The following is a 27,647-nucleotide window of genomic DNA, read 5'->3' on the forward strand; positions in this document are numbered from 1 at the left end:
AAGTAATATTTTGTTTCAGAGCAGTTCTGAATTAGTAAAGGAGAGAAAACAGTCCTGTTCTTAAGAGAGAGGTATAGCAATAGCTATTATCTGGAACTGATGGTAGTCAAATTCTGATTAGGAGCAAGATCTGCTTTTAAAAGTGTGATTATTGAAATGCAACAAAGGAAATGGTGACTTTGATGTCTTCAAAGGAAGAATGCATATCTTTCTAGATGACTCAGGCTGGTCAAAGACAGTTCATTCGATCAGTTGGAGGGGTAGTCTAGTAACAGACCCTTGAAACAGCTCTGTTATCACCCTGCAATTCCTTTTACTCTTGGATTCCAAAATTTTTCCACTTTAATAAGAAAAAATGGAAGTGTTCCTCATTATGTATATTTTAGCAGAGGATTTAGAATGGTATTTTCCTGAGACTGATATGGAGAGTATTCTGATTATCAAACTGTGAACTGTGAGTGGCATATTTTTCCTGAGCACTCAGGGAGTAGTGTTCTTACAGTATTTATGTGCCTAAAGATGCAGATAGCACTGCCAATGCCTTCTAGTGCCAGAAGTGGTTAGAAAACAAATGACTGATTTCCAGAATTAAAGGCTTTGGAATAATATGTCCTTTTGCATCTTTATCTTTCAAAGCTTGATGCCAAGAGAATTCAGCACCTAATCCTGTTACTGAAAACATATCAGATAAGAACTGCATTGGCTGGGAGAACAAAGTGGGGGTATTCACCAAAAGCTTCCAAGCCCAACAAACTGCCCAAGACTTGCCACTTCAGTTTGCTGTGACTCACTGGGCTGCCTGAAGCAGCAGCTCAGAAAATGCCCCATTGGCAGCTGAGATGCCTTTGCCACAGGGAAAGACAAAGACTATACTGGGCAGCAGACAGCTGTCCTTGCTCCCCATCACCAGTCAGCCTCTAGGGCACTTCCAAACTACCTACATCTTCCTCAGCAACAAAATCAATGTCTTAACTCCTTGATTAATTCATTAATTCTCTATTTTTTCTTAACTCATCTTCTATGAAAATGTCAGTGATGACCACTGTTACTTCCCATGCATGAGATTTGGCTGAAAGTTAGCCATGTGCTCTGTTTATATTTTCTATGTGTAGAACACATAGAACATGTAGAACGCGTGTAGAACAAATACCAAGCTCAGCCAGGAAAATGACCCAAAATAGCTACCCAACAGCATAAAGCACAACAATATATTAAAAATCATTCAATCGACTAATAATAGCAGGTAAGAAAAAGCCAGCGAGCCAGACAAAGCATCTCACTCCTATGTGTTCTAAAAAGGGCAAAGCTAATTCCTAAGAACTAGTCTATGGTATCTTTTGTGTCTTGTGTTCTTGAAAGATATGCTGCAGAAATCAGACGAGGTGAAAATAAATCATCCTTTAAAGGCTAACAGTCAATTGAAATCAAACAACTTTTCACTTTTTTTTCTTAAAGATAAGCAATAATTTATTTCTCTTTCATCTTCACAATTACCACAGACTGCCTAGCTACATGACCAATGCTACTACAGAACACAGGAGAATTGTCCATCTACACTTTACTTGGACAAATACAATTGCAATTTATAGAATAAATGTACTGTACAATGTGTTGTTGGAAAAAGGACGTTCTTATCTATAAGACGGGATGTGGCACATGATTTATAAACAGATGCAATCTACAATGTGAAACTTCAACAACTTGTTAAGCCAAGGATACAGTATAAAGCATTTTGTTTTGGTATTGTTACTAAAGTAGAAAAAAGAAAACTAGAGAAATAAATCCAGATATCAATTCAGGATACTTATGAGGTTAAGAAATTAATTGCCTTCTCTGCTTTTTTTGTTTGTTTGTTTTGCTTTTCTTTTCTTTTCTTTTTTTTTTTCCTACAAATGAGTAATATGAATATATTGCAGGATATAGAAAGACTGACAGATAAAGCAGGTACCATTATATGAAAAACAAATGAAAAATTACCAGGTAATTTTGCTTACAAAAAAGATCAAACTATAAACAGTCACAAAATATATAAAAATGCCACATTGAACGAGGCAATCGTACTCTACCTAAATGGTAGTATACTCTCTGAAAGAAGTTGTGTTCATACAGTAGTAACTGATAAAAAGGCATTGTGCACTCTTGTGCCATCTGGAGACTTAGCACCATGTGTCATCAGTTCTTGGATTGTCATCCAGTTGTCCAAGATTTTCTTGTTTCTCTTTTTCATCATCTTTTTGTGACTTAGTTCAATAATGTTAATTTCCTTTTTGCCCTCGCTGCCACTCTGCGGACTTTCCTTCAGACACTCCAGCCTGCTACGCATCATGAACTCCCGTCGCCTCCTCTGCTCCTTGGCTCTCACCAAGTGCTGCTTCCGCTCCTCTTTGCTCCAGTAGCGACCCATCTTCATCTCGCTCATTGTATCATCATCTGTCGTCATTCCACTGCGCTCTTCTTTAATTTTTAAGGCACGTTCCTTTAGGATTCTGTCTCGAACTGGTCTCTTTGTGATATACCTTGTCCCATCACTCCTTATTTTCACTTTCCATTCCATCTTGGGCTCCGCACACTTCTGTGAGTCTTTACACATGCTCACCAGGCTGAGCTGGCTCTGGGCATACTCCACAGCCGACTTCTGCTGGATCAGCTGCATGTAGCTTTGATAATGCTTGGCATGAGCAGGTATATTCCCATACCTGTAAGAAGAGCTGTGATATGGGGACAAGTAGGGAATGTGTTCGGTGCTCTGCTTTTCCTGGTCTGTGAATTTGCTGTTTTCTGATGCCAGCATCGTGTCTTCAGCAGTGCTGTTTTGCTCAGTGGGTTTGGTTTTGACTGAGATTGTTTCCTTGTTGCTTTGTCCTGAGGATGACTGATTAGCCACAATTGTGCTCCTCAGGTTTTTCCTGTTGGTGATGTTGATCATCCGCTGGAGCGAGTTGTCCGGGGATCGCTCCACAGTCAGAGGGGTGCTTCTGCAACTTTCAGCCGTATTGTAAGCACTGGAGCTGTCCTTGTCAGACTTCTCAGGGTGCTCCAAGATGTCATCGAGTTTGCCTCTTTGTACGTCTATGCTGGTGTTGTAATTCCTGAATCCTTCATCATGCAAAGCCCAAATGTCTCCATACTGATCCCTCACTTTTTGGAGCCGGTGAGCTTGCATGATATTCTGACATTCGAGTTCAATGTTCCTCAGCTCTTCATTGAGTAGCTGCAGCTCATGTTCCACTCCATCTTGCTCTCTTCTGTTGCATTCTATTGTGCTGCTTGAGTAATACAGGTCATACTCCCCGTGGTTTCGAATCTTGCACTTCAGCTCCAGCAGCTGTCGAAATCTTTCACACTCCTCCTCTGGGTTCCCTATGAAATCAGATTCAATGTATTCCCCTGACACAAAGCTTTCATTGCATTGGAGCTCAACACTTCCTAATGTGTCTTGGCTATGACCCAGCTCTCGTTTGTTCTGCAGAGTTGCACCGTTCTGCTCTTCAGGTGCATTTTCTTGCTCTGAACTTTCATCGTTACGAAGACTCTCATCTGTAGGTCCCACCCCACTGTCCTTCTCATGATTGTTGGATGATGAGGTTGCAGTGTCTGTAGTTCCATCCTCCTCCTCATGCTTCTTTGGCTAAAAGAATAAGCAAATCAAAGTGACTATCATCACTAAATAAAGATCACATTATAGGAGAATATTTTCCAGCTCTGTTTTGCTTAAATTGCTGGAGTCTGATTTAAACTGAATTAAAAGAGATCACTAAACAGCAGTCCTAGTGCTCCTGGCTTTGAAACATTTCTGAGATTCATGCTGTGGTGGCCATACTGAGAGAAGCAGATGAATTACAGTACTAGTGACATATTTTCTGAAGTCCGGAAAGAAACATTTTCCTCTCTAGCTAAGCCACCTCTTTGCAATGCTTGAAGATAATGATTACCAGATGGTGCACTGTTTTTGATTCTGGATAATGGCCAGAGACTGGTGGAGCTGAGACCTTCTCAAACTTGGAAAAAAGCTTCAGTGCTGATATCACTTCAAAAATAACTAAATAAATACATACATACATACAAATAGAGCAAGCAGCCAATATAAGAATGACTAGAGCAACCTAAGAGGGTATGAAAAGACTGCTTTCATCAGTGGAGCATTTTTTTTTATCTGAGGACTCCTTATATGCTTCACGAAGATGGGCAGCGTGGAAGACTGCAGGCCAGCCTGTTCTACTACACCCCCAGTATTCCTGTCTCCTACTTTGTGTATTCAGTAGTCTTTTTCTGAAAGACTGTTCATTTTGAATTCCTAGATTTTGCTCAAGTAGACTTCTCTCTCGTACATCTCTGGAGATAATTTCTATTCCCTAGTTGGAGTTTATTTTCCTTAGAAATAAAAACAGCCTTTTACCATTAAGTGTACAACGACACTGAGTGCTTGCCATGGGCATGATGTCAAGTTCTTAAACTGTTGTTTTTTAATTAACACCCAATCGCTGTACCTAACCTATTTATATTCTTTTAATTCAAAGAATGTGAAATAATGTCTCTCTGAAGAGACACGTGCTTTTTATTTTTCAAACTGGATGTGAAAAGAATTTCCCTCTACTCCTCTCAGAGAGTAATCAGCCAGAGTGCAATTTATATGGCCTATTCACCAAATAGAAGTGCATATAGTATCAACCAAATGCTTCTTTTCGTTTGGAGGTATAATTGCATAATTATGTATAATGGTAGGAATAATTATGGGAGAAAAATGTACAGCGTACCCAATGAAAGGAAACAAATTCAAAGAGGACACTGACATAATGCCCTTTTTCTCTTCTATGACAGACAGTAAAACAGGATGAAAACAAGTCTCCCATCTCCTCCTTTCTCTTGTCTTCTTGTGTACCCCACGATCACACCACACACCTTTCAGCTGGTTTCTTTTCTTCAGTCACAAGGAAAAAATAATGGCCTAGTCTGAGGAAAACAAAGATAACCTTCACCCCCAAATACACAGTAACAGTAGAATAAGATAAATACTGAAAGAAGCAAACAAGATAATCTAGTGTCTGTGATGGACCAGTTACAAATCTCTAAAAGAGTGTTTTAGCAATGTGTTCTCAGACAAGACTTGAAAAAAAAATATTTATCCTTATAATAGTAGCAAGGAGTTCATACTCATCATTTTGTACATATAACATACAACTAATAACAAGGCACACAAGTGCTTAATTCCCATACATATTTGGGTGTCATATCTGCCAAAATTTTCAAAATTTACTGGCACATATGTAGACTCCCCAAAAGTACTGCCTCTGACTAATTTCCAGAGATACTACAACAGATACTGAGAACACAATAATACTATTTGATAGAGAATTTTTTCAGCTACAGAACAATATTTTTCAACATAGTCACCACCATTAGCTGTGCATTTATACCAGCAATGAATAAGAGCCCTCATGACTCAGTCATAAAAATCTGTACCAGTGGAAGTGATCTGCTTTTTCACAGACGCTATGATGGCATCACTGCTAGGAAAATATTGCCCACACAACTCCATCTTTCATCAACTTGAACAGATGGGAGTCAGAAGGCACCAAATCTGGACTATATGGTAGGTGTAGTAGGACACTCCAACCAAGATTTCAATGTGCTTCACGGTCTTGGGGCTTGGCATATTGTGTTGCAGGAGAACAATTGTCTTCTTCTCTGGCCTTACTCCAGAAGTTCAAACCTTCCGCTTAGTCAGCATTATGATGTCATGGTCACAGCTGATGGTTTGTTTGCATTCCAGGAAATCCATAAGTATCACTCCTCGCTTATCCCAAAAGACACTGCCCATCATCTACCCTCCAAGGGCTGCATCACAAAGTGTTTCTTTGATGGGGAATTCACATGCTGACACTCAATAGTAGTTTTGACTTTGAAACATTAAAATGCTGCCATCATTCCAATGCCCTGAAGCTGATATTCACAGTTTCCTGGCTGTAATCCTCTGATTTGCATGGATGAGCTGATCGAGACACTCTTCATTTTGTGGTATGACAGTTATGCATGGCTGTCTGGAACATGGCTTGTCTTTCACATTGCTGTCACCACTGCAAAAATGCATCATCCACTGCCTCACTATGCTCATATGCACTGTTTGGTCTCCAGAAATATTCGGCAAGAGTCAATGAATGTCAATGGGTGCAATTTTTTCTGCATGTATGAATTCAATTATACACTCTTGCCTCATAAGCACCATGGTGTCAGACCCCATATTGTCAGACTTCCCCTCTGCTGCCATCTGTTGCAAAGCAACAAACTGTTATCGAATATCAGTGGTAAGATTCAACCTCTACTGACAAACCATCAACATCTGCCTCTGATGTCAGGGGCCAACATAATAAAATAGAAAACATTACTTTTGGAGCAGCCATCGTATTTCCCCTGTCTGAGATGCTGTCAGATCGTTCTACTTAGCCACTTAAATGTAAGGACATCTTGTTGGAGGAAGAAGGAATATGAAGAATAGAACTAGTAACACTCTAAATAACTAAGTACTGCAGAATTATTCAGCAATAATTAATTATAATAATTTATCTAATCTTTCTTTCCTCAACTTATGCATTGTTGCGAGAGAGCAGCAGTTTATTTTAGGTTGTTGTTAAGGCTCATTAAATATTTCCAAAGTGGTCGCAACAATTTAGTTCTCTCTTCATGAGTATGTGGAGAAGTGATGGGACCTCAACTCTTCAGACATCAGCTATTTTTAAGTTACAAAATTACAGATTTTACACAGAGAAAAATTTGCTGCCTACGAAATTCTTCATGAAATTCCAGAGTAATCAGAAAGAAGGGCGATCCAACCAAGGAAGTGTCTAGGGCGTTCATCAGAAGTGCTGGAGATTTGTGTTTAATTTCATTTTTGTTCCCTATTTATGTCTTCCAAGCAAGTGCTGCTATATCAACTATTCTGGTCCCCTCTTTCACCTGCTTTGAAGCTGCTTCAGCTTGTATTTGTGTCTTCTGTTTTCAATTTTTTCAGCAGAGTTTGAGTGTGCACTCTGGCCACAACACAGTGTCACCTATGGCTCTTACTGCTCTGGAGAATATTCAACAACAGATGCAAGGTCAGTCCACTGGACCCTGGGATGGCCTTGCTGCAGAATAACCAGAAATTTGGGTGCCTGTCTGAATGTCACATTCTACATCACTAGTAGATCGAGTGAAGGAGGATGGCCAAAATCCATTTGCTGACACCAATGGGGAATGACACAACACAGTTTGTGTCTATGTGACTGAACTCAGCTTACACTTCAGAGTGGCTTATACACATTGTGCTAGAACAGTTATACAGCTTCCAGGTGCTGAGCCACATCATATTATTATAGACCTTCCTCTGGTATCTCAGCATGGTGCCACACCACCAGATGTTTGGGTATATCTGAAAAATCCTTTAATGTATCTGTTTGCACAGGCTTTTAAAGAAACTTCACAGTATGGGCTCATGCAATCAACACTTTCAGAATTTGGGGCTCATTTTCTATACCACTTTAATCAATGATTTAAATTTTGCTCCTTCAACTTCCATATGATCTAGATGGAGTGAGCATAATAAATTGCCTCTACTTTGCATAATCAACACACACACACACACAAAAGATGTAATTAAAGTAAAATCCATCTTTTGAGTCTATTGGAAATCAAATAGGTGGGAATCACCTGATCAAAAATGTCTATTGTACAGACACCTGAATGGAAGGTAGTCACCCCTGGATTCCTCTTCCTGTCAAGAAGAAACAATTGTCTGTTTAGGTCCTTCTCTGTCGAAAGCAGACGCTGAAAATAAGTTAACTTCTTTCCCAGGAAACAGATAGATGCAGCAAGCTCAAATAATAAAACTGAAAGTTTCTGTGTGCTTTTGAGAAACTTTTACAAAAATCCTCTGTGCTTTGTGCAAGATAGTCCCTGGCTTTTCTGTCCTGGACTTGTCATCTTTGACAGAGACCTTGAACGTGTGCAGGCTGAGCAGTCTTTTACAGTATGAGATTATTTTCATTTTGTTTTGAAGCTTAATTTCAGGTTAGGTCCCTTTTGCAAACCAGAAGATGGTCTTCAAATACCAATGTGCTGCTTTTGTCTATGTTATCTATTCCAAACAAAGTGTTTGTTTTCAAACATACATTGTCAATCTTGGGTACAATTATTTCTGTTTGAAATATCAAAGGAATCCTTAGGCCTCATCTTTGCAGCGAGCACTCAGATAATGAGAATGCAAACCTGGCAGTGTGTACAATCAAACAATAAATGAACCACAAAAGATGCTCCAGCAAGCATTCATGCCTATAAAATGGCTAATCTTGCAGGAATTTGGGCACTGTTCAATTCTAATTTTACAACTTAGGATGCATATTGTGATTCATAGCCCACCCTGCTACTGAAGTTTGAAAGCAGTGAGATTCAGTGAAGGCTTTTAATCAGCCTGGGCTCCCTGGTCAGTCTGAGAGTAAAAGGGAGGCTGACCACAATGAGAGGAATCTCCAGTGGCAGGCTAATCATGAGATACACTCATCACAGGGGAAGACTGGAACTGATTTCAGTTGTGCTTTAGAAGGTAAAATGCTCTTCTGCAAACAGTGCTGCTCTTTTGAAACAGACCTCTCTCTCTCTGTCTCAAAAAAAAAAATAAAAAAATTCCCCAGATATTTTCACTGCACTTCAGCTTTGAATGAACTGGAATGAATAGTTTTATCCAATTCTTTCTTTTCTTAATAGGTTTCGATATATTCCATGGTACTGATAAGAATTTCTGCATGGCAAATGTATGGTATTCATATCAAAGTTATCACTGCTACACAATGGGCTGCGATGTTCTAATGGGGAAGGAATAAAATGAATTATAAAAAATGAAGAATTAAATATTTCCTTTAGGTTTTTTGGAGAAGATACAATTCTTGATTAAATTCTATAGAGTGGCTAAAAAACACAAAAAGGACAGGACTATCCGATTAATTCTATACCATTCTTCTTTTACAAACTGTACCAATCCTTCCTCTGACAGCTCATACCAAATGTTCAAATGCTGTTGATAAAAAAGATTCATATTTGGAAGGATAGCCTGCTACTGTATGCATTCATTCCTGCAGATCATATGATTCATGATGGTCAGATATTATGAAACCAGAAAACTGTTCAAAAATTAAGGCTAATGTTGCAGCAAAATCTCTGTGGCCAACCTGGGAGCTTAAGGCTACTCAGCTTGTCCACTTGCAGCTGCAGTGAGAGAGTTTCATTATTCCAATGTATTATATGATTATATGATTCACCTCAGAAGACTGCTTGATTTCCTGGCCTAACAAGGCTAGGAAAGGAGTAAAGAACTAGTTTTCTGAGTTGCCGAGTCACTACAATAGAGTATGGAGAGACAGCAGCTGTCACAAATTACTAACGGCCCATTACACATCTAGCTGCATTTGGTTGATTCAATTACTCATCAGAAGGGCAAAGAACTGTCTGGCTGTTCTAGAATTACTTCAAGCAATGCAATGTCAGACACATACTTACAGACCATAATCTTTTCAAGTGTAGCTCTCTTCTGCCATGATATAAAATCTCAATAGGGGAAAAATATTCCTAGTCTAAGACTTCAATAGGAAAAAAAAATCTCACAGCATTTGATGAAATTGCCACATAGAACATCATCATTCAGTAATGAACACTATCCATAAATGAAATTCAGTGAAAAAAACAACAGTTTCTGGTTAAAAAAATAAAAAAAAAGATGCCATGTCTGACTGGTTAGCAGTGCAGTATTTAGCACATTGAACCTGGGAAAGCAAGACTTGGATCACTGCCTGGAAAAGAGAATCATTACTAAAAGGCCAATGCACATTCCATTGTAAGGCTCCCTTCACCTCTGACACTGGAGTTATTCCACTTTGTGTGAATAATTAAATGCTTGTAAGATCAAGGATTTGTAATCTGGTCTATCATATTCCAGATAATAGACTTAATTGCTTAGCTATTCTATCAGTGTCTCTGTCCCAATGAATATTTAATTTGTGTAAAGTGAATAGATTTAATGGGAGTTATCAACAGCATCAAAGTAGAAGGAGAAGGGGGGATGGAATGGGCTAAAAACAAGTTCAAGTCCCCAGCATGGAGCAGGCAGTGCAGGATTTGAAGCCAGGTCTCCCATCAGACAAATACTGTGAGCAGTTTTGGATTCCACAATATGAAGATGCCATAATACTGCTAGCAAATACCCAAAGTAAGGCTATGAAGGTGGTGAAGATTCGAGAGGGCAAGATGTATGAGGAGCAGCTGAGGTCCCTGGGTTTGCTCAGCCCAGAGCAGAGGAAGCTGAGGGGGGCCTGATGGCGGCTGCAGCTCCTCAGAGGGGCAGTGCTGAGCTCTGCTCTGTGTGACAGCGACAGCGCCCGAGGGAACGGCATTGAGCTGTGCCAGGGGAGGGCAGCTGGGGTTGGGGACAGGGTCTGCACCAGAGGGTGGTGGGCATGGAACGGGCTGCCCAGGGCTGTGGCACAGAGCTGTAGGAGTTCAAAATGTGTCTGGACAATGCTCTCAGACGTAACGGTGTTTGAATGCTGAGTGGTCCTATGTGGAGGCAGGAGTTGGACTCAATGATCCTCGTGGGTCCCTTCCAACTTGGGATATCCTGTGATCCTGTGAAATCATTTCCCTGGTTTCCAGAGGAAGGAAGGCTCTCAGAGTCTCTCCCTCTTCACTTCAAAGGAAAATGCCTCAGGCTTTGCTTTCAAACAATTCAAAACAGGGAAAAAATTCAAGTTGGAAATTTCTGTGGTTAGAAAAAGAGTTTCTCCCCAGCTGCACACATGCAGAAGCTAGGAGATGTGGTGGGATATTATGTCCTTGGCTCCACATGGGTATGCATGCTGACACATCATCTGCTTCAGGAACGGATAAGGTCTCTTACACCTTTCACAATGAAGTACAATTTTATTGAAGATCCTTTGATTAAACTGTACGGCTGAGGGCTGCACGTGTAACTCTGCCAGAGCTGCACCACTAACAGTGCATATGGGCAGATAAAAGGCTAGCAGCAATCTGAGACTATGTTAACAGTATGTGCCTTTGTTTCCATTAACAAAACAAATGATAAGCAGTGCACTGCTGGTGTAAGAAAAATACACTTGTGTTACCAAAACACCTGTTGTTTCTTTTAAACACCTCTTTTATCTCATTTATAAGTTAGCTTACATGCTCCCTGGTACGTGAGCTGGCTCATACCTTGCATGTGTACAAAAAGAGTGGCACCTATTCCAGCTCAGAGCTCTACATGCCACACTGATCCAATCCAGTAATTAATCAACATAAAGCCCAAACACTTCAGTGTTAAAGAAAGCAATAAATATTAAAAATATTATTTGGAGAGCCCAGAAAAAAAGAAAAAAAAAAAAAAAAAGAAAGAAAGAGAGAGAGAGAGAAATCTGCACTTATCCAAGCTTCCTAAATCATTTGCTAACTTATCATACTTGGCCTCAATATCTATTGTTCCCCTCTGCTTTACCTAGTTCAGAGCATTTTAGAGATAAAATTCTGCCAAAGCTTTTGACTCCATTTAACAGTGTACTACTTCATTCTCTATTAGTATGAAGTATACCCAGCAAAATTTCAAATGACACATTTAGTAGCAGTCCTACCTGCTCCACCTCATTGGCTGTGTACTGCATCGCTTCATTATGTTGCTCTTCCAACATTTCCAAGTTCAACTCCTCCAAGAATTCATTCCTTTCATCATCCAGCCACCCTTCCTCCAGCTGCAAACAATACATTAGTACATTATATTATGTCAGCAAGGACACATGCTAAAATAGGGTAAACCCAAATGGCAATGCTTGACTAGTTCTTTTTATCATAATGATTCACTTCAGAAAGCCAGGCGGTAGGAGTCCGCTTCTCAGAAAAGGAAGAAGAAAGATAAAAAATGGGACTCTCATGCCTTTTATCCTTTCTTGAAACAGTATGACTGATTTTCTTTCATAATGAAGGAGACTGCTCAACACAGACATTTTTTCTTTTCAAAAGGTATGAAAGGCACAGTGCATAATCCTGAGGCTGTCATGTTCATTACCGCCGAGAGCCCCAGTGCTGAAAGAGCGACATCATTACTAATAGGACCATGAGACAGTCAGGTTCTTTCTCTCAACAGCCTCCACCTCAGTGCTGTACCTTAGTGCTGCAACCTCAATAACAGCCTTGCATTGTATTTCTACTGCAATTTCCCCATTGATCTTCAAGGCTAACATACATATAGAAGATGGGAATAGGCAGATGCGGTGCCTAGAAGAGTCGTTATATTTATTCTTACAGTGAGCCTGGAAACAAGTCTTATCTGTTTGTGTTTTCCCTAAGTGTAATACTTGGACATTTGGTGAAGACAGTCTTGTGAAAGGACAGGAGGGAGTGTTGCATTTTTCATCTAGTGAGTATACCCACTTTTCACATCCCATTTGCCCCCTTCACAGCTTTCAACACTAACAAAACTAGCACCCCTGTCCTAAAATGCTCCTCTTCTCATTTTGCTTATTGTGCTCATGTGTATGTGCCCATTTGTATCTGTAATCCTTTGGCAGATGGTGCACTGCACTGACAGGGAAAATACCAGTCAGTGACACTCCTGTAAAGACTGTACTGGTGGGAAAAGAGCAGAAGGCAATATTTATTGTTATGTCACTGGTGAAAGGAGGAGGAAGGTGACAAAAGGATGGCACGTTCCTAAGCACTAGACAGTGACAACAGTACCAACTATTCATGTCTCGAGGCAGCCAGATCAGTGCAACACAGGCCACCACCTGCAGCAGAAGTGCCACCAGAACATCAAAGCACACTTAAGCAAATCAGCAAGTGGTAGTTCAAAACTAGGCAGAGAGTGATTAGTGTTGTGTGGTACTTACACCTGAACGCTGGTAGGATATCACTGTTTCCTTCAAAAAGTCTAATGTGCTTTTGTCGAACATAAACCTTCCATAGTTTTTCTTGGCAAGTCAGCCCAAGATTAGAAGGAAGGATGCTTTTTTTCTTTAGGACATGTAATTTTTGTTTGTCCTTAATGGGACTTAAAAAATATTCACTGAAACGTGTGGTACTGACCAATAGTTTTGTTAACTGTTCTCATTTTCTTTTTCTCCCAAGGAAAGCAGGAACTCAGTCCTTCTCTACTGTGAAGAATGCAGTTTAATTTACCACATTTGAGGAAATTGCAAAGATAACAAAATCTGGAGGATGAAAGATGGATCTCACTTGGGTAAATCTGCTGCTTTGATTATGGCAGACGGTGAATTTAACTTAATCCTTAAGATAAACTTTTAGAATACGGATAATATATACTGTAGCATACATGTGCATTACTTTCACTCTTACCTACACATGTGTGAATTCACCTGCTTGTGCTACTTCTTTCCATATACAACAGGTTAGGCGCCCCTTTAGTGACATGCTTCAAAACTTAACTTAATTATCCATCAGTATTCACCACAGAAATAAATGGCCAAAGAAGGTTTTCTTCTCTGTTGCCCAATGAATGTACTCAGCAGTCAGTCTTCAAGATTGCAATACTGACAATAGGTTTTTGTATCTGAAAATAAAAGCCTGCTTAATCCTGCTATTTTTTACCAGATTCAAAGCAAAACAGCTAGCTGAAATAGGTTTGCAGCAGTCTGACTTCTGATATACTATAGCTGTTTATTCAGTTTTACATAAATATGTACTCAAACGTAAAAATTAAACTAAACAAAAACAAACAACAAAAAAAACCCAGCAAACCAAAGTACACAGCATCCTGTGATATGGAAGGAACATCAGTATAGGAAGCAATAATGGTATGAGAAAGTAATTTCTTATGTCATATCAATATAATTTTTCTAATGTTCACCAATCTAAACAAATACAGAGAACAGATTTTCCCTGAGTATGCATTTTATTGGTTGGTGGGTTTCTGTTCCCTACAGAACAACAAAATCCAAGTGAAAAATAAAAAAAAATGATGTTGAAAAAACTCTTTAAAACTTCTGCAACTTCCGATGTGAGCTACAATAGCACCAGAGATAAATGGCAACATAACCAACTTCACTTGAACTGCTGACAGATGGAGAGAACAATGACAATATAACGTCTTTTTTGCTTTGCAATGGCTTAAAAATAGCATATAAAGGAAAGTACAAACAGTACTCTTTTTTCACTCTACCTCTCCTTTAGTTTGATGATCAACTTAACACCCCCCCTGCAATGATACGAAATATTCTTGGCATGACATAATTTTATTTTTAGCACTATTGAAATATTTCTAAAAGTGTTTGAAAAAGCACCTCCTGAGATATGATTTGTAATGTACCAGCATTTTTTTTTCGTGACCAGGGTACTTTGAAAACAATTCGATCCAGAGCTGCTGACTGGTACTGTAGTGAAATTTCCATAACTGGTACATAAGTGAACAATTGCTTACAAGTACATAGAATAAAAATCACCATCACCAGTGAAAAACTACAGCTTTGAGTAAGCTCGTATAAATGACTGAGGTAAGCATGGGAAGTTTATCCCCAGAACAACTAAGAATCATCACACAAGCAATATACAGTTTTCAAGTTCTACTTCATATTTTACTACAAAGCTTTACTTTGCTTATTTTGTCTGCCAAAAAAAATTGCTTATCTTTGGGTAAAGAAGTCCTGGCAATATCACATTATTTCCTCTGTTGGCTATAAGTTGCAAAGCTGTGCAACTATCTTTTTCCTCCTTTTGTTAGGAACTTTGGCATTCCTCCTTCTCAGCAGTTCGTTACTTACGGTGACAGTGAATGTACAGTATAACCCAGGTCCTGGCTCAGTGCATCTATTTACTCTAACCTGCAGTTCTGGCCTTGCAACCAGCAACACAATTTTCTTGCATTCATCACTGGAGAGCAATGCCACTGCCTCTTCTCGATTCTGGACATCTTGCCCATTAATCTAGAAAACAAATGAAAGTGGCACATTAGTTTCTATTTCTACAAAGCAACACACAATAAAGGGCAAATATCAGCTCATTTGTGGTGAATGTATGGACAATGAAACTCGCACAACGGGCTCATCTTTAGCCCCTCAGTGGTAAGTGCCTTCACTCAATTATGCGCTTACTGTAAGAGCTGTATCGATCGCTGAAGGATGGCGGACATCAGAGGAAGCAGTTATGTTCATAAATGTCCAACCTGCGCCCTGGTAACATACATCTAGCAACACAATTAACCAGCCCCTGACAGGTGACGTTCATCTTTCTTCGTTCAGAGTAATGGAAGTGTCACTCTGAGATAATAGTGCTGGTGGAAGCAAGACTGGTAATACCGCAGCTGAAATCAGTCACACCGTGTGCGTGTAGAGGGCCAATTAGGGAGCTGCAGCATTATCTCTTGCCAGGCAATACTTACAGGCCACTGCTTATTGCTGCTCCATTTAATCACTTTACATTTGTGTGGATAGATTAGTATCCAGAACCACACACAAAACATATGTATCCCCCTTGCCAGGGGATAATCAAAATAGAAATAGTTCTCCAATAAGAATGTGCTGTTCTTGTTACCCTTCTGCTGTTCTGTCACCTCATCGAAACAGACATGGCTGTGACTATGTGCAAATTGTATTTTCCGTATGTACTTAGTTTTGTCTGAATCTTAAGAAGTGGATTATTCCAATTGTGGTAGTGAAAAAGTAATTAGTCTGTTTGAAAATGGGTGCAAACAAAATGGGAAGGTGGAAAGACATGAACATTCGGGACAAATAATACAGTGCCCAATACTTCATCTCTTGTAAGTAGCAGGAATTTTCTTTCTGAAAAGAGAACGTCATACTTCTCTATGTGTGTGTAGGCCTGAAAATTAAGACACAAAACACAGCTTTAACTCAGATTAAAGAAAAACCTGTTCTACCCTGAGCATCCAACTGGTAATGAGTAAATGTTTGAGACACTACACAGGTTATGCAAAGGGGTAATGATGAGCTGCTCATGGCTTTCCACTTCTTCCGTCTTTGGCGACACAGAACTGCCCTAACCCAAAATGCCACAACATAGATTGTGAGAGCCAGGAGCATATCTCCAGCTTATCCAAACACCTCAAGCCACAGCAGCTGCTCCAGCAAGTCCTATCAGCTGGGCAACCACCCAGAGACCACAGCCCTGCTGACTGCACACCAGTGGAGCCATCACTGGGGAACAAGCAGGTATTCAGTCATGGAGATCACATCTCCAAGGACAGCATTTGTTAGACTGGAGTTTCACAGCTAAAACCAGCAAAAGTTTAGAGAGTTTCACTGGGACTGTCCTAATAATTTTTTTTCCCTTGGCTTCATAAAATTTGACATGAAATATCCAGACTTAATATCTTTAAGAAGACTGAGAAGGTGACTGGAGAGGTTGTGTGATGTTTGTGAGAATGGGAAGGGGACAGTTCCAGCCTCGTGAGGAAATCCACTGTAGTTTTGTGAGAAATGCACAAAATACTATCCCCCTTTAGCTGTAAGCAATGCCATCTTCTGCCCCCATCAAATGCCCCCATGCTCACAGCTCTGCCTTGCTCCCAGCCTCGGTATAATCCCCAATAATGGCACTGTCACCTTCTATTCCTCTGAGTTATCTCATCAATAAGAGTAGATAGAGGGTCAATGTGTTTTCAGATATGAAAGTAAACCCCACATAACTCTCTGGGTATTAACTTTAATGATCAAACTCATAGCTATATATCAGCACTGACATTAAAGTAATGCTCCAGCCTACAAGAACATGGCAGAATTACCTATGCTTTCTCTCACCTCTGGAGTCTTTACTCACAATTGAAATAAATTTCTTAAGGAATTTGTGAATGTTTGCCTGAGCTGCTCATAGCTTTCCACTTCATCCAGAAATTTCAGAAATAAAGGAGAATAGCAGGAAATGAATCTACCTTCAATTTACTTAAAGTTCATAGAGGAGGAATGAACAATGAACATGGTTTCTACTTGGCTGAATAAACAGGATTTTTCTCTGATTTTTTAAAGTTAAAAGCACCACTATATTTTGTTTACTTCCTTCAGTGGATATTTTATAAGAAGACATGGAAAACAGTACACTGACTTTTCCACTCTCACTCCCAGTCTTCAGTGTGGTCCCACAGCCACATCTTACTGTGCTCAGGAGATTAGCTACAATTCTGAAGCTGATACGAGGGTGAGAAATACAACTAGAGATTTCAACAAAGATGCTAGCTGCAAAAATGAGAAGACTGGAGAGAAGGAACTTGTGACAACCAGAAACCTAATGTTAAAGAAGGGCAATTCCAAAACTGTTTACAGAAAAGCAACCTGTCATTACCAGCAGCTATTTCTGGAAAAATAAAAATACAAGGGAAATAGACTGGAAACTAGACCTAAGATGCAGTAGTAGAGAAGTTTCCAATTGACTGATTTTTGGTAGCTATTTTGTGATTTTGTCATCAGTTTAAAATTGTCACTGACCATTCAGAACACAAACCCACTGCCATTCCAGCTATTCCCCTCTCCATACAGTACCTGCGTTCATTCCTCCAGACCTGGGCTACGGGTGCTGTGACTTATTGCACAAACCTATGTGCAGGACAGCTGCAAAGGCAGCTCTCTGAATGAGAAGATCCATAGAAACCAAAGAGAAGAAAAAAGCCAAGATGGTAGATCAGCAAAGAACCCCACAACAGTGTTGTTTTATTGGCAGAGAAAATAAAATATTAACAAAAGCCAAGTGAACGCCCTGCTCAAGTACATTCAAGATCATCCATTATGGACAACACATCTTTTGTGTGAAAATTCTTACCATCAATGCTCAGCTCAAGTGAGTTTTACCCAAATTTATGCAATCAGTGAATGATCAGCAAATTTCTGATACCTGTATTTATGTTTTCTGGATTCCTATTTCGAATTTGACACTGAGATGCACATAGGGAAAATGAGATTTGCTAATAAATACAGCAATGAGATACATGGGATGTAAGGGCATGAGCCAGAACAAGTTTGTCATTCTCATTTTTCAGTACACGCACTTTAGCTCCCAGCTATTGTGTTAAAAAACAGACAGACATGGATTTTCTCATCGATCACAGTAACAAAGAGAACTACCTTCCCTCATTAACAGTCCACGGAGAAGACAGCTCTGTATGTTTGAAGAAAGAGTTTAGGAAAGAGGCTATTGTCACATACTTGCAAAATGCGGTCTCCTTCACGGATCCGTCCATCTCTGGCAGCAATGCTGTTTGGATCAACCTGCATAGGACAACATTCAGTAACTGAACATTAAAATATTTTTACTGGAAACCAATTACAGCTGCTGAATTTGAAAACATGCCTTTTTTGCTCTGTACAGAGGCAATTTAAATCTTTTTTTACAACCCCATGAACTCAACAGTTCGTTAAATAATTGTATAAGCTTGTTTGAGACAAAAACCTAAAGACTGAAGGGGTCAGGAGCATATCACTGCCAGATTAATACTGTTCTATGCCACTGTAGGCATTAACCTTCAGCTGTCTGAGCACGAAGAATTAACTACAGAGACCCTCTGCTCTGGAAGTTCACTATGGGCTGTGGTGATTCTGTAGCCATTGATGCCACCATACAGATGGGCCTGTCTTTAGGAAAAAGCAGGATTATTTCTCTTGCATGAAAATATTTACTACTAAATGATTGCTTCAGTTATCAAGCTGTTATTTCCTCTGGAATTTTGCAGTTCTCAAGGAAACAGCGAAAAATCCCAAAGGATCTATTCTGTACAGATCACTCACAAGTTCTGTATAATGTTTCTGGTCTGAGCCAGTTAATTTTAAGTTAGTTTAACCTAAATAGAAGTTTAGAGCTCCATTAACAGTTTATCAAAGTCACTATAGCTCATCCCTGAGCAATGACCTACTGTTCACTGCAGGGCAGTTCGATCTATCACCTTTCATTCGATGGATATCTTGAATCATTTATTTTGCTTCAATGTGCCATAAGCTATTTTTTTCAAACAAAACATTTGAGTTTAGCATTTGTTTGCAGGTTACATCCTCTCCAGCTGTTAGATATCATTTTCTTCTCATGCACTATCATAGAAAAATATATTTCTTAAATGTTTAATCAAGTATGAAAGACAATAGAATTGCAGTCACTTTAAAAAAGGTCTGAGAAATATCTACCATGTAGGAAAACTAGCACATTTCACATACAGTTCTGGAGTGTATTAGAAGGTTCCTGCATTTTATTTCTCTTCACAGGTCAGACTTTAACAGCAGCACCCATACACCTGTTGGAAGACTTATACTAGTTCTATACTTTGTTCTATACTTATACTTACTAGTTCTTACTCTATACTTATACTAGTTCTAGGGCTGTGCTTTTCAGCTTCTTTGACACTGCTTCTGGCCTGTGAAAGATGAACTTTCTCTCCATTCTTCTTTATTAAGCAGGAGAAAACTCTCTACCAATTAATTCTGTCAATGAGCTTCATCCAGAATATGGTACAACAAGTCATAAAAATGTCAATCTGGGAAACTAGAACAATCATTAGTGAGCTTGGACTCACAAGAGTTCTGCTTTATCCAGGAAAACAACCATCTTGGATGTGAGTGGATACCCAAAGGGAATTAATGTGCCTGGAAGTCTTCTGGATTGACACTGCGGAACACCTCAGGATATGTGTAGGATGCCATGTTTTCCTTGTAAGTTACTGGAAAACTCAGGGTTCTGCTTATCTCAATACCCAGATACTCTATTTCCTGACTGATAAAAATACAAAAATTATTAGGAGAGATCAGTCATTTCTGACATGTTCATCTCCAGGCTATTCTTTTCATCCAACTGTGATATGCCTGTGATGTCATCACTGTACGAAACCCACAAATAATAAAATAAGGATTACTGAGGTTGTGAAAGGATGAAGTGCAAGCAGGGTATGGAGTATGCTTTCAAAATTCTGCCTGCTTTGCTATATAAGGGCAGGTTTCTTTCAAAATTCAGACCATGCTCAGGCTGCTTTGTATTTCCCTAACTATGATGCTTTAGTTAAAAGCATTTGGATTAAAGAAGCGTGCTAGTAATAATTACACTACTTGAGAAACACAATTTAAATTGATAATCTAAATGAATTGGAAGTGACACATGCTGGCTGATGGCCGACATTTCTGCAGCCTGGTCTCAGAACACTTGCTCTCATGTTCCCTGATGTGTTCCCCCTCCCCAGCCCATGTCTTTACCTCACTGACATAGATCCCTGTGTCTTCCTCATCATCAGTTCTGTAGCAGACAGTCAGTCCCAGCTTCTCCTGGCTGCTAATGCGACACAGCTCCACCTCCTACAAAGAAGCACACAGGCTCATGCAATGGCTTTTGCCAGAAGTGGAAAAAATTACTTGGCACAAAGGAGCACTGATTCCATTCTGTCCAGCCTGTACAGAAGGGACAGTTCTTCCTCAGTATGTCAAATCTCACACCTATACATCAAGATGCAGCTGACAAATGGCAGAATTTTGTTGTAACTGCTCAGTCTCAAGATACATTATTTTGTGTGCAACTTCAGGAGAGAAATTAAGAAGGAAATTCCAATATATGGTAGGTTCAAGTTATACAGAAACTATTTCCAAAGACTTTCCTGAGAAATATAGATGTGAATTGATTTTGCAGTTTTTTAGCCTTTGGATAATAGGAGCTGACTTACAGTATATTATACAGTCATTTTAGTCCTATCATGCCAACTATTGACTTATAGGATATAGGACAGGCTGGCTACACATCAATCAATCCATCACACTAGCACCACTCCCTTTCAGCAACACTCTAAACCATAAAGCAAAACCACAGCCTTCCACTAATAGCATTATTCATTCCCTGGCCAGCTTAGTGTCATACTTTCCTTGCAGAAGTTGTTAGATAACAGAGGGATGCTTCAAGGAATCTCCTGTGAAGCTGAACAACCATTGCATCCTCCTCAATTGCGAGATGATGCAGAAAACATATTTTTAGTGCCAGATATCCCAGCAGTGGCATCTCATGAAAAGTACAAGTTTTAGGGCAGATGGCACAGTGATAACTAGTACATCCATCCATCTGAGTTAAGCATCTTTAGTTTCATAGGGGAACCATTCATAAAAATGCAGAACTGTGCTTGGTTTCAACACACCGTGAAGCAATTAATTGCAATAAAGCATGATGAATCTAGTAACAGAGAGTATTAGCTTGGTTGCAAACAAAAAACTTTGGTTTATAAAGGTACTTTAAAGGGAGTCTGCAAGTGACACTTGTAACCACACAAAAGAAAAAGACAGAAGAATCCTTCACAATCTCACAATCCATCCACTTTTCATACTCGAAACAGTACAGTCTCATGTTCAGCAAGTGTCAGGAGAACCTCCCTAGCACAAGCCCTGTCAGGGCAAACGTGGGACCTCTTTGTCTGTTCTCTACAGTTCTCCTTCAGCAGCAGAGCCCAGTGCTGGGCCATGGGGAGAGAAGCTACACTCCTTTCTGCCTGAAATAGCTATGTATCCCAACCACAGACTTCTCCCTCTGGCTGGTGGAGAAGAGCAGAAAGACCTCAGGTATTGAGTTTGCTGCACAGTGACAGTGACTTGGCTATGCCACAGATCCAGTCCTCTCCTCAAATCCAGAGTTTGGTTCTCAGTCTGTGATATAGTTTATCCCTCCCTATCCTCAGTATGTCACAGAGATCAAGATACAAACAGGCGTAAAGCAGGGAGTCCAATGGAGAGGTAGGGATCAGACATCAACACACCACTTACTGAAAACCTCTGGTTCACACACAAGGGTTAGCCAACAAACCCCATGCAATTTGCTTTTCAGTAAGTGTGCTGCTGGGACTTGATGCCCTGCTCTCTCACCAGTGCCCAAATCTACATGGGTTCAGTATCTGCATAAACTTTATAAATGTCTCCCTGGACTTTGAACATTCAATGCTTTAATAAAAAACTTTAAAAGCATAGAAAATACTATGATAACCTGTAGTCATTCTTTAGTCTTTTTTCTGAAGTGTGATGATCACTTTAAATAGCTTATTGTGAGGTAAGATGTGAAATTAGTTGTGACTACATGTGTTATACATCAGGTTTGATAGGAAAAAAGAAGGGACAGTGTTTTACTATGAAAGAGAATTACAGTGACCTGATTCTGGCATTGGGAGTGAAAATACGTATACGGAAGGGAGGCCTGTTCAAAACCCATAACAATTGATGCCTCCAGAGGGAAAGAACACTTCACTAGAACTGTAATATTAGGGAGGAATTACAGTAACAAAATGGCTTCAATTATGGCAACAAGGTATACTTTTAAGGAATAAAGAAGCTTGCAGGCCCTTGGAGGCCTATAAGGAAACCTAAATACACCATAAAGGGCTGAGACTGGGACCTTTAAATCAAAGCAAATGAGGAGCTGTGCACAAGCTGAAATCCATTGACTTTCATTGTCCTGCTGGCACCAGCTCCCATCTCCCTGCATTGAGGCTGGACAGGGACCCCAAGGACTGCTCTGAACATAATTTCTTTGGTCAGGAATAACCCTAATGTTCCTGTGGATGATTTGTCTCAAAATGTTTGTTACTACAAAGCCACATGACGTTTCAGGCTGCAAATGAACTGAAACCTTTCAGCACGTGCTGGTTCAACAAGCAAAGTAATTTAACCATTTATGGCATTAAAGTGAAGAAAATGAGGGCAACTCCAGAGCTCCATCCTGGGAATCCAAGAGGTTTGCTACTTACTCTCTGGGAACAGGCTGCTGACAAATACCAGTGACAAACATCCCCCAACTGGGATACAGCATGTCTGGCTGTGCACAGTGTTTGTATTGACACAGCTTTCATTCCTTTTCCCTGTAAGAGAGCTCAGAGCTGAGATCTGTTTTCTGTAGTCTTGGGATTACACCTTTCCTACACAATTGTGTGAGATGTACTTTGATGATAGCGTTTGTGGCTGTGTGTGGCCTTAGAAACGGCAGATAGCCACTGTAGTACTCAGCATCAAAAGATAATTGCCCAACAAACATTTCACGTTGTTCAGTCTAGACTCAAGTATAGACTCAAGTAATATGTCATTCTGATGGGATGAAATTGGATGGTCTCTTCCTCTGTATGGAAATCACTCCAAATAACAATCCGTTTCCCACCACACAACTACAGTACTAATTTCAAAGCATCTTCTTTTTTAAAGCAAACAGAACATACTCTAGTCAAACAAATCGGGGCTAACAACATATTTGGGATATATAAAACACTTTGTATAAAATACTAAGTCATCTCTCAGACCTAAAGTCCACAAGCTCAATCTTTAGCTGATGGCTAACACTAACATCTGAAACAAAGAGAAGAGCAGCTACTGAGGCACCAGAAAACCAAGACCATGATGGTCGGAAGCATTTCACATTGCATTTCATGACAGATGCTTTTTAATGTGTGTTGGCGTTGTTGTTGTTGTTGTTTTCCCTACTGTTCTTAAACAAAAGAAACAATAAGTTTGGCAGCAGTAATGAATTTTTAAGGATATGTTCTCCTTCCTTTAAGTCCCTTCAGATATACACACATGCACACACACACAAGCAGATAGTTGCTTTCTCTTAATTCTAGTTTGGGGTTTTGTGTGTATGCATGCAGGGACTGAACTGTCTTCAAAATTCAGCATTTCAGAAAGCTGTGAGAAACAATATTTGGGGATTCATGAAGTGTGCTGACAGACAGATGGTGGAAGGAGAGGGACTGAGCAGAGCGCTCAGGAGATGACAGCCTCCCCCTCTTTTGGGCACTCTGGGGGCAACCGCTTCTCAACATGAATAGTATTCTGCTGCCAAGTGACAGAAATCAATGCCAAATTGCTAAATCTTTGACTTGGTGCTTCTTTTCTCTGTGTGGGCAGTACAATAATTCTGCACAATTCCATAGTGAAGACAATACTTCAGAGGGTTTTGCCATAAATTACTTTCTTAAAAGACAGAGATTAAAATTAGAATAAGAACTCTCCTGCCCTGAAAGACCAGGGTGCCAATGTACAAGATAGCCCATTTCTGCAAAGAGTTGGAGGTCATGCTGTTGAAGGACTGAAAACTGGTTATATTGGTCATTCTCTAAAGTGATGGAGTGGTGGTTATAGCTTCTGGCTCCCAGTTAAAGACCATCATTTGCTTTGGTGACAGAAAACCAGTTTACTGGCTGTCAGCCTCAGGAGACATAAGACCAAGCAAGGAGCTGTCACATCTTTGGGGTGGGAAGACCAGGTTAATACTGTCATTTCTCTCAGGTGGCAGAAAAGTGGGTTAGAAGTGTAATCAGCTGAGCTGCCTGCTTCCTACGATTGGTGAAAAAAGGTTAAGGAACATCAAAAGAGTGCTTGTAAATGTTTGAATCAGTTTGCAGTTACAGTAGGTCTTTCTGTTAAAAGCTTGATTACAGTGAGTAAAGCTGATTGTCTGTTAGAAAACAGATTGTGAACCCTTCCGTGACTTTCCTTGAATAGTCTTCTATGGACAAAAAGAGCTCTGAACTCTTCACGTTTTGCTGCCATATGGAGGAAAACAGATTACAGCCGAAGCTGGTAGTTTCCTCTTGCTGCACCCAGATGATGCTGATGAGAGTCATCCATTTGATGACGTTATGTTGGAATAACTGCATAGATCAAAAGCTTTCTTTGTCCCATTTTTCCTAGCTCTTCACTCTGCCAGTGGTCTCCACTAGGCCATAAGCACCTTAGAATCCTTCCCCCACTTTCTGTCAGGATTAGTTATACCTCTTTAAACCCATGTACAGTGTGGCTGAGCTCTGCATCATCACTGCCTGTCAGCCTTTCTCATTTATCCCATTCCATTCCATGCTAGCACTCTTTCTAGAAACAATTCTCTGTCTCCACCCTCAAAGTCCCTCTCAGCTTATGCTTCCCCAAAGTGATCTCTCACCCATATTTGTACAGACAGCAGCTTCGCTCACTCTTTTCCCCCATTTCATCCCAAGCATTTCCATTCTCAATAAATGCCCATACTCACATAGCCCTGGCATCACCTTTTTTTTTACCACCACTTTATAAACTATCCTGTTATCATGTCTCTAAAAATCTGCAAACTAATTACTGCCTGGCAAGCCAGAAGTCCCATATACTAAAATGTTTCCTTCGTTATGTATAAAACAGAGAGAGCTTGGCACTACTGAAATCATGAGGAAGTCTCAATGATCCTTGTGGATTCCCTCCAATTCAGGGTATTCCATAATTCTATGAAATAACGTTTTATTGGTGCCATGTTCTCTTTCCTCTCTTAATGTCCAATCTTTTGTTGTCTTACACTCTTGTGTGCTGTGAAGAAATCTTTGTAAAGATGGGAAGTAAATCAAACAGGAAATTAGAGCTCAATAGAAATCAGTTGTGATCAATAGCAAACTATACATTTTTCCATGGTGAGAGCTTCTCAAAGCCCATATAAGTACTTTGGAAGCAAGGAAGTGGTTCTGAAGCTCAGAATCTGGTGTGCCCCCCTCCTAGAACTATAGGAGAATGAGCAAATTCTGGAAATTTCTGACACTTTCTGTGATAACAGTATTTTTGTTAAATCTGACCTACTGCATTCACAGAATGATTAAAGACATTGATTATTTCCATAGAGCTATAGCTCTAGTGCAATTGAGTGCAATTAAGGAGAATAACACTGTTCCAACTCTAAAGAGCTTAGGTCCAATTGCTGGACCTCATAATATTGTCTTGTCTCAATTTTTGTCCATTTTTCACTTCCATCCTTTTATGCCTTAACTGAAACAGCTTCAGTATATTTTACTGTATTTACTGTAGACCATTTTAAGTAACAAGAGTTAAGTATTTAACATCACTCTACAGTGTGACAGATATAAACTGTACATGTAGCTGCCTCATAACAAAAAAAGGTGTCCTAGAGTGGAACATGAGACTACATTAAAAAAAAAATAAATCAGATCCTCTTTACAATCTCTTTGTATGGAGAGACTCACTGATCCACTTCTGAACTGGGCACATGTTTGACATTCATCCCTGGAAGATGCTATACACTGAGGAAGGGAATTTGCACCACTTCCTTAAATTCACAATCATTTTGAAAAATACTGAGTGAAGTTTTTCCTTGTGAGACAATTTTTTTCAAGGGTTTCCAGAATTTTTCTGTCTCTAAGTCTTAAAGTAAATTCTCACAAGATGAGAATTTCCTAATACAAATTTAAAAATAACTAAAGTTTGGAGCATGGCATTAAACTTGAATAAAATTCAACAACTCCAACACAAATCAGAGAAACAAATTTGGGATCTATTCTGTATTCAGCTGTAACTGTTTCAGTGTTTATGTTGTAGATGTTGGTGCACATGCAACTGCTTTTGGTCACTTCAGGTAACTTTTTGTGACTTGTTTCCCTCATCTACGAAAAGCAGACGACAATGCAAACAGCACAAGAGTAGCACAACAGAAAGGAATGAATGACTACAGAGTGTTTGAAAAGCACTGTGAAAAAATATTATAAACACTGCATGTCCTTCCATTATTCCCTGGCTGCCCTTATAGCAGTTGTTGTACACCACTAAAAGGACCAAGAGACTATCAGGGTTGTATTAGCTATTGTGTTCCATTCACCAGTACAGTATATCAGAGTAATGTGTCCCACGAACTCTGCAAACACCACGGGGTGGGGGGGAGCAGGGAATCAAAATATAACAGGTTTTTTCCTAAATGAAATGTGTGTGTTATCATTTGAGTTAATATTTAAGTCCTAATGACAATGAGGAAATTACCTCGCTGGTGAGAAAGCCAAAAGCCAAATTAATTTTAATCAATGTTCATTTTAGTGTAATGGGAATATGTTATTTTAAAACCTGATTCATATTTCAGCATTTGCTTTTTTGAGACATGCTAAGATAAAAGATCCTGAACGCATTCTGCTTATGATACAGCTGAATATTTAATCCCTTAGCATTAACCAGCATCAGCTTTGTCCCATTGAATTGAAAGGAAGTTTTGGTATTTACAAGAATGAAATCTCCAGGTTTTAAATTAGGAGTCAACAGTATATATACTGCTTTTAGGAAAGTAAGTCAATACATCCTATAGGAAGATTCTTATTTCACCAAAGGAAAGAGAAAAAGCTGCCAGTATGGAAAAAATCATTGTGTGGTGAAACATACAATAGAATTGAGATATATTTTTATTTTCATCCTAAAATGTATGAAAAGGCTATGTCCTAGCTCAAATTACAAAGCCCACAACAACATAACATGTACTAAGGCAGCAGAATTCAGAGATGGGCAGTACATGGAGGTCTCTTGGTTCAGCAATAACTCTGTAACATAGGACGATTAACAGCATCTCTTGGATCAAAATAAGATTATGAACTGTTACTAATTGTTATTATTGCAATATCAGGGGAAAAGAAAAAAAGAGAAAAAAAAAAACCCTAAAACCAGAAATTATCTTCACAGCCACCCAGAATAATACAGGTATCACAAACTAGTAAGTTAACATTCATCTCTATCTTGCAGTAAGTGGACACATGCATATTCTGCAACAATTCCAGGTGTGAGCAGAAACACCTTTATGTTCCAGACTCATTGAATGCAATGAATACATGCAACACCTGATGATCCACAGTAAAGGAACACAGCATTTCCCAAAAATTTAAAAGAAAACAAAAATAGTAGAGC

The 27,647-nt window shown here is 39.5% G+C and overlaps 1 protein-coding gene across 1 annotated transcript in view; it reads right to left on the reverse strand.

Moving 5' to 3' along the window:
- Positions 1-1,446: 1,446 nt before the first annotated feature.
- The window catches only part of PDZRN4 (PDZ domain containing ring finger 4), a 244,569-nt gene continuing 218,368 nt past the window's right edge, over positions 1,447-27,647 (reverse strand). Inside the window, exons 6-10 of the mRNA XM_052668979.1 lie at positions 20,202-20,300; positions 18,177-18,239; positions 14,847-14,948; positions 11,646-11,762; positions 1,447-3,628 (exon numbers count right to left, since the gene is read on the reverse strand). Coding sequence (XP_052524939.1) covers positions 2,102-3,628; positions 11,646-11,762; positions 14,847-14,948; positions 18,177-18,239; positions 20,202-20,300 — 1,908 coding nt within the window. The 3' untranslated portion in view covers positions 1,447-2,101. The remainder of the gene's footprint in view (positions 3,629-11,645; positions 11,763-14,846; positions 14,949-18,176; positions 18,240-20,201; positions 20,301-27,647) is intronic.

This window comes from Tympanuchus pallidicinctus, unplaced genomic scaffold, assembly GCF_026119805.1.
Source record: "Tympanuchus pallidicinctus isolate F22 unplaced genomic scaffold, pur_lepc_1.0 scaffold8, whole genome shotgun sequence".
NCBI lineage: Eukaryota > Metazoa > Chordata > Aves > Galliformes > Phasianidae > Tympanuchus > Tympanuchus pallidicinctus.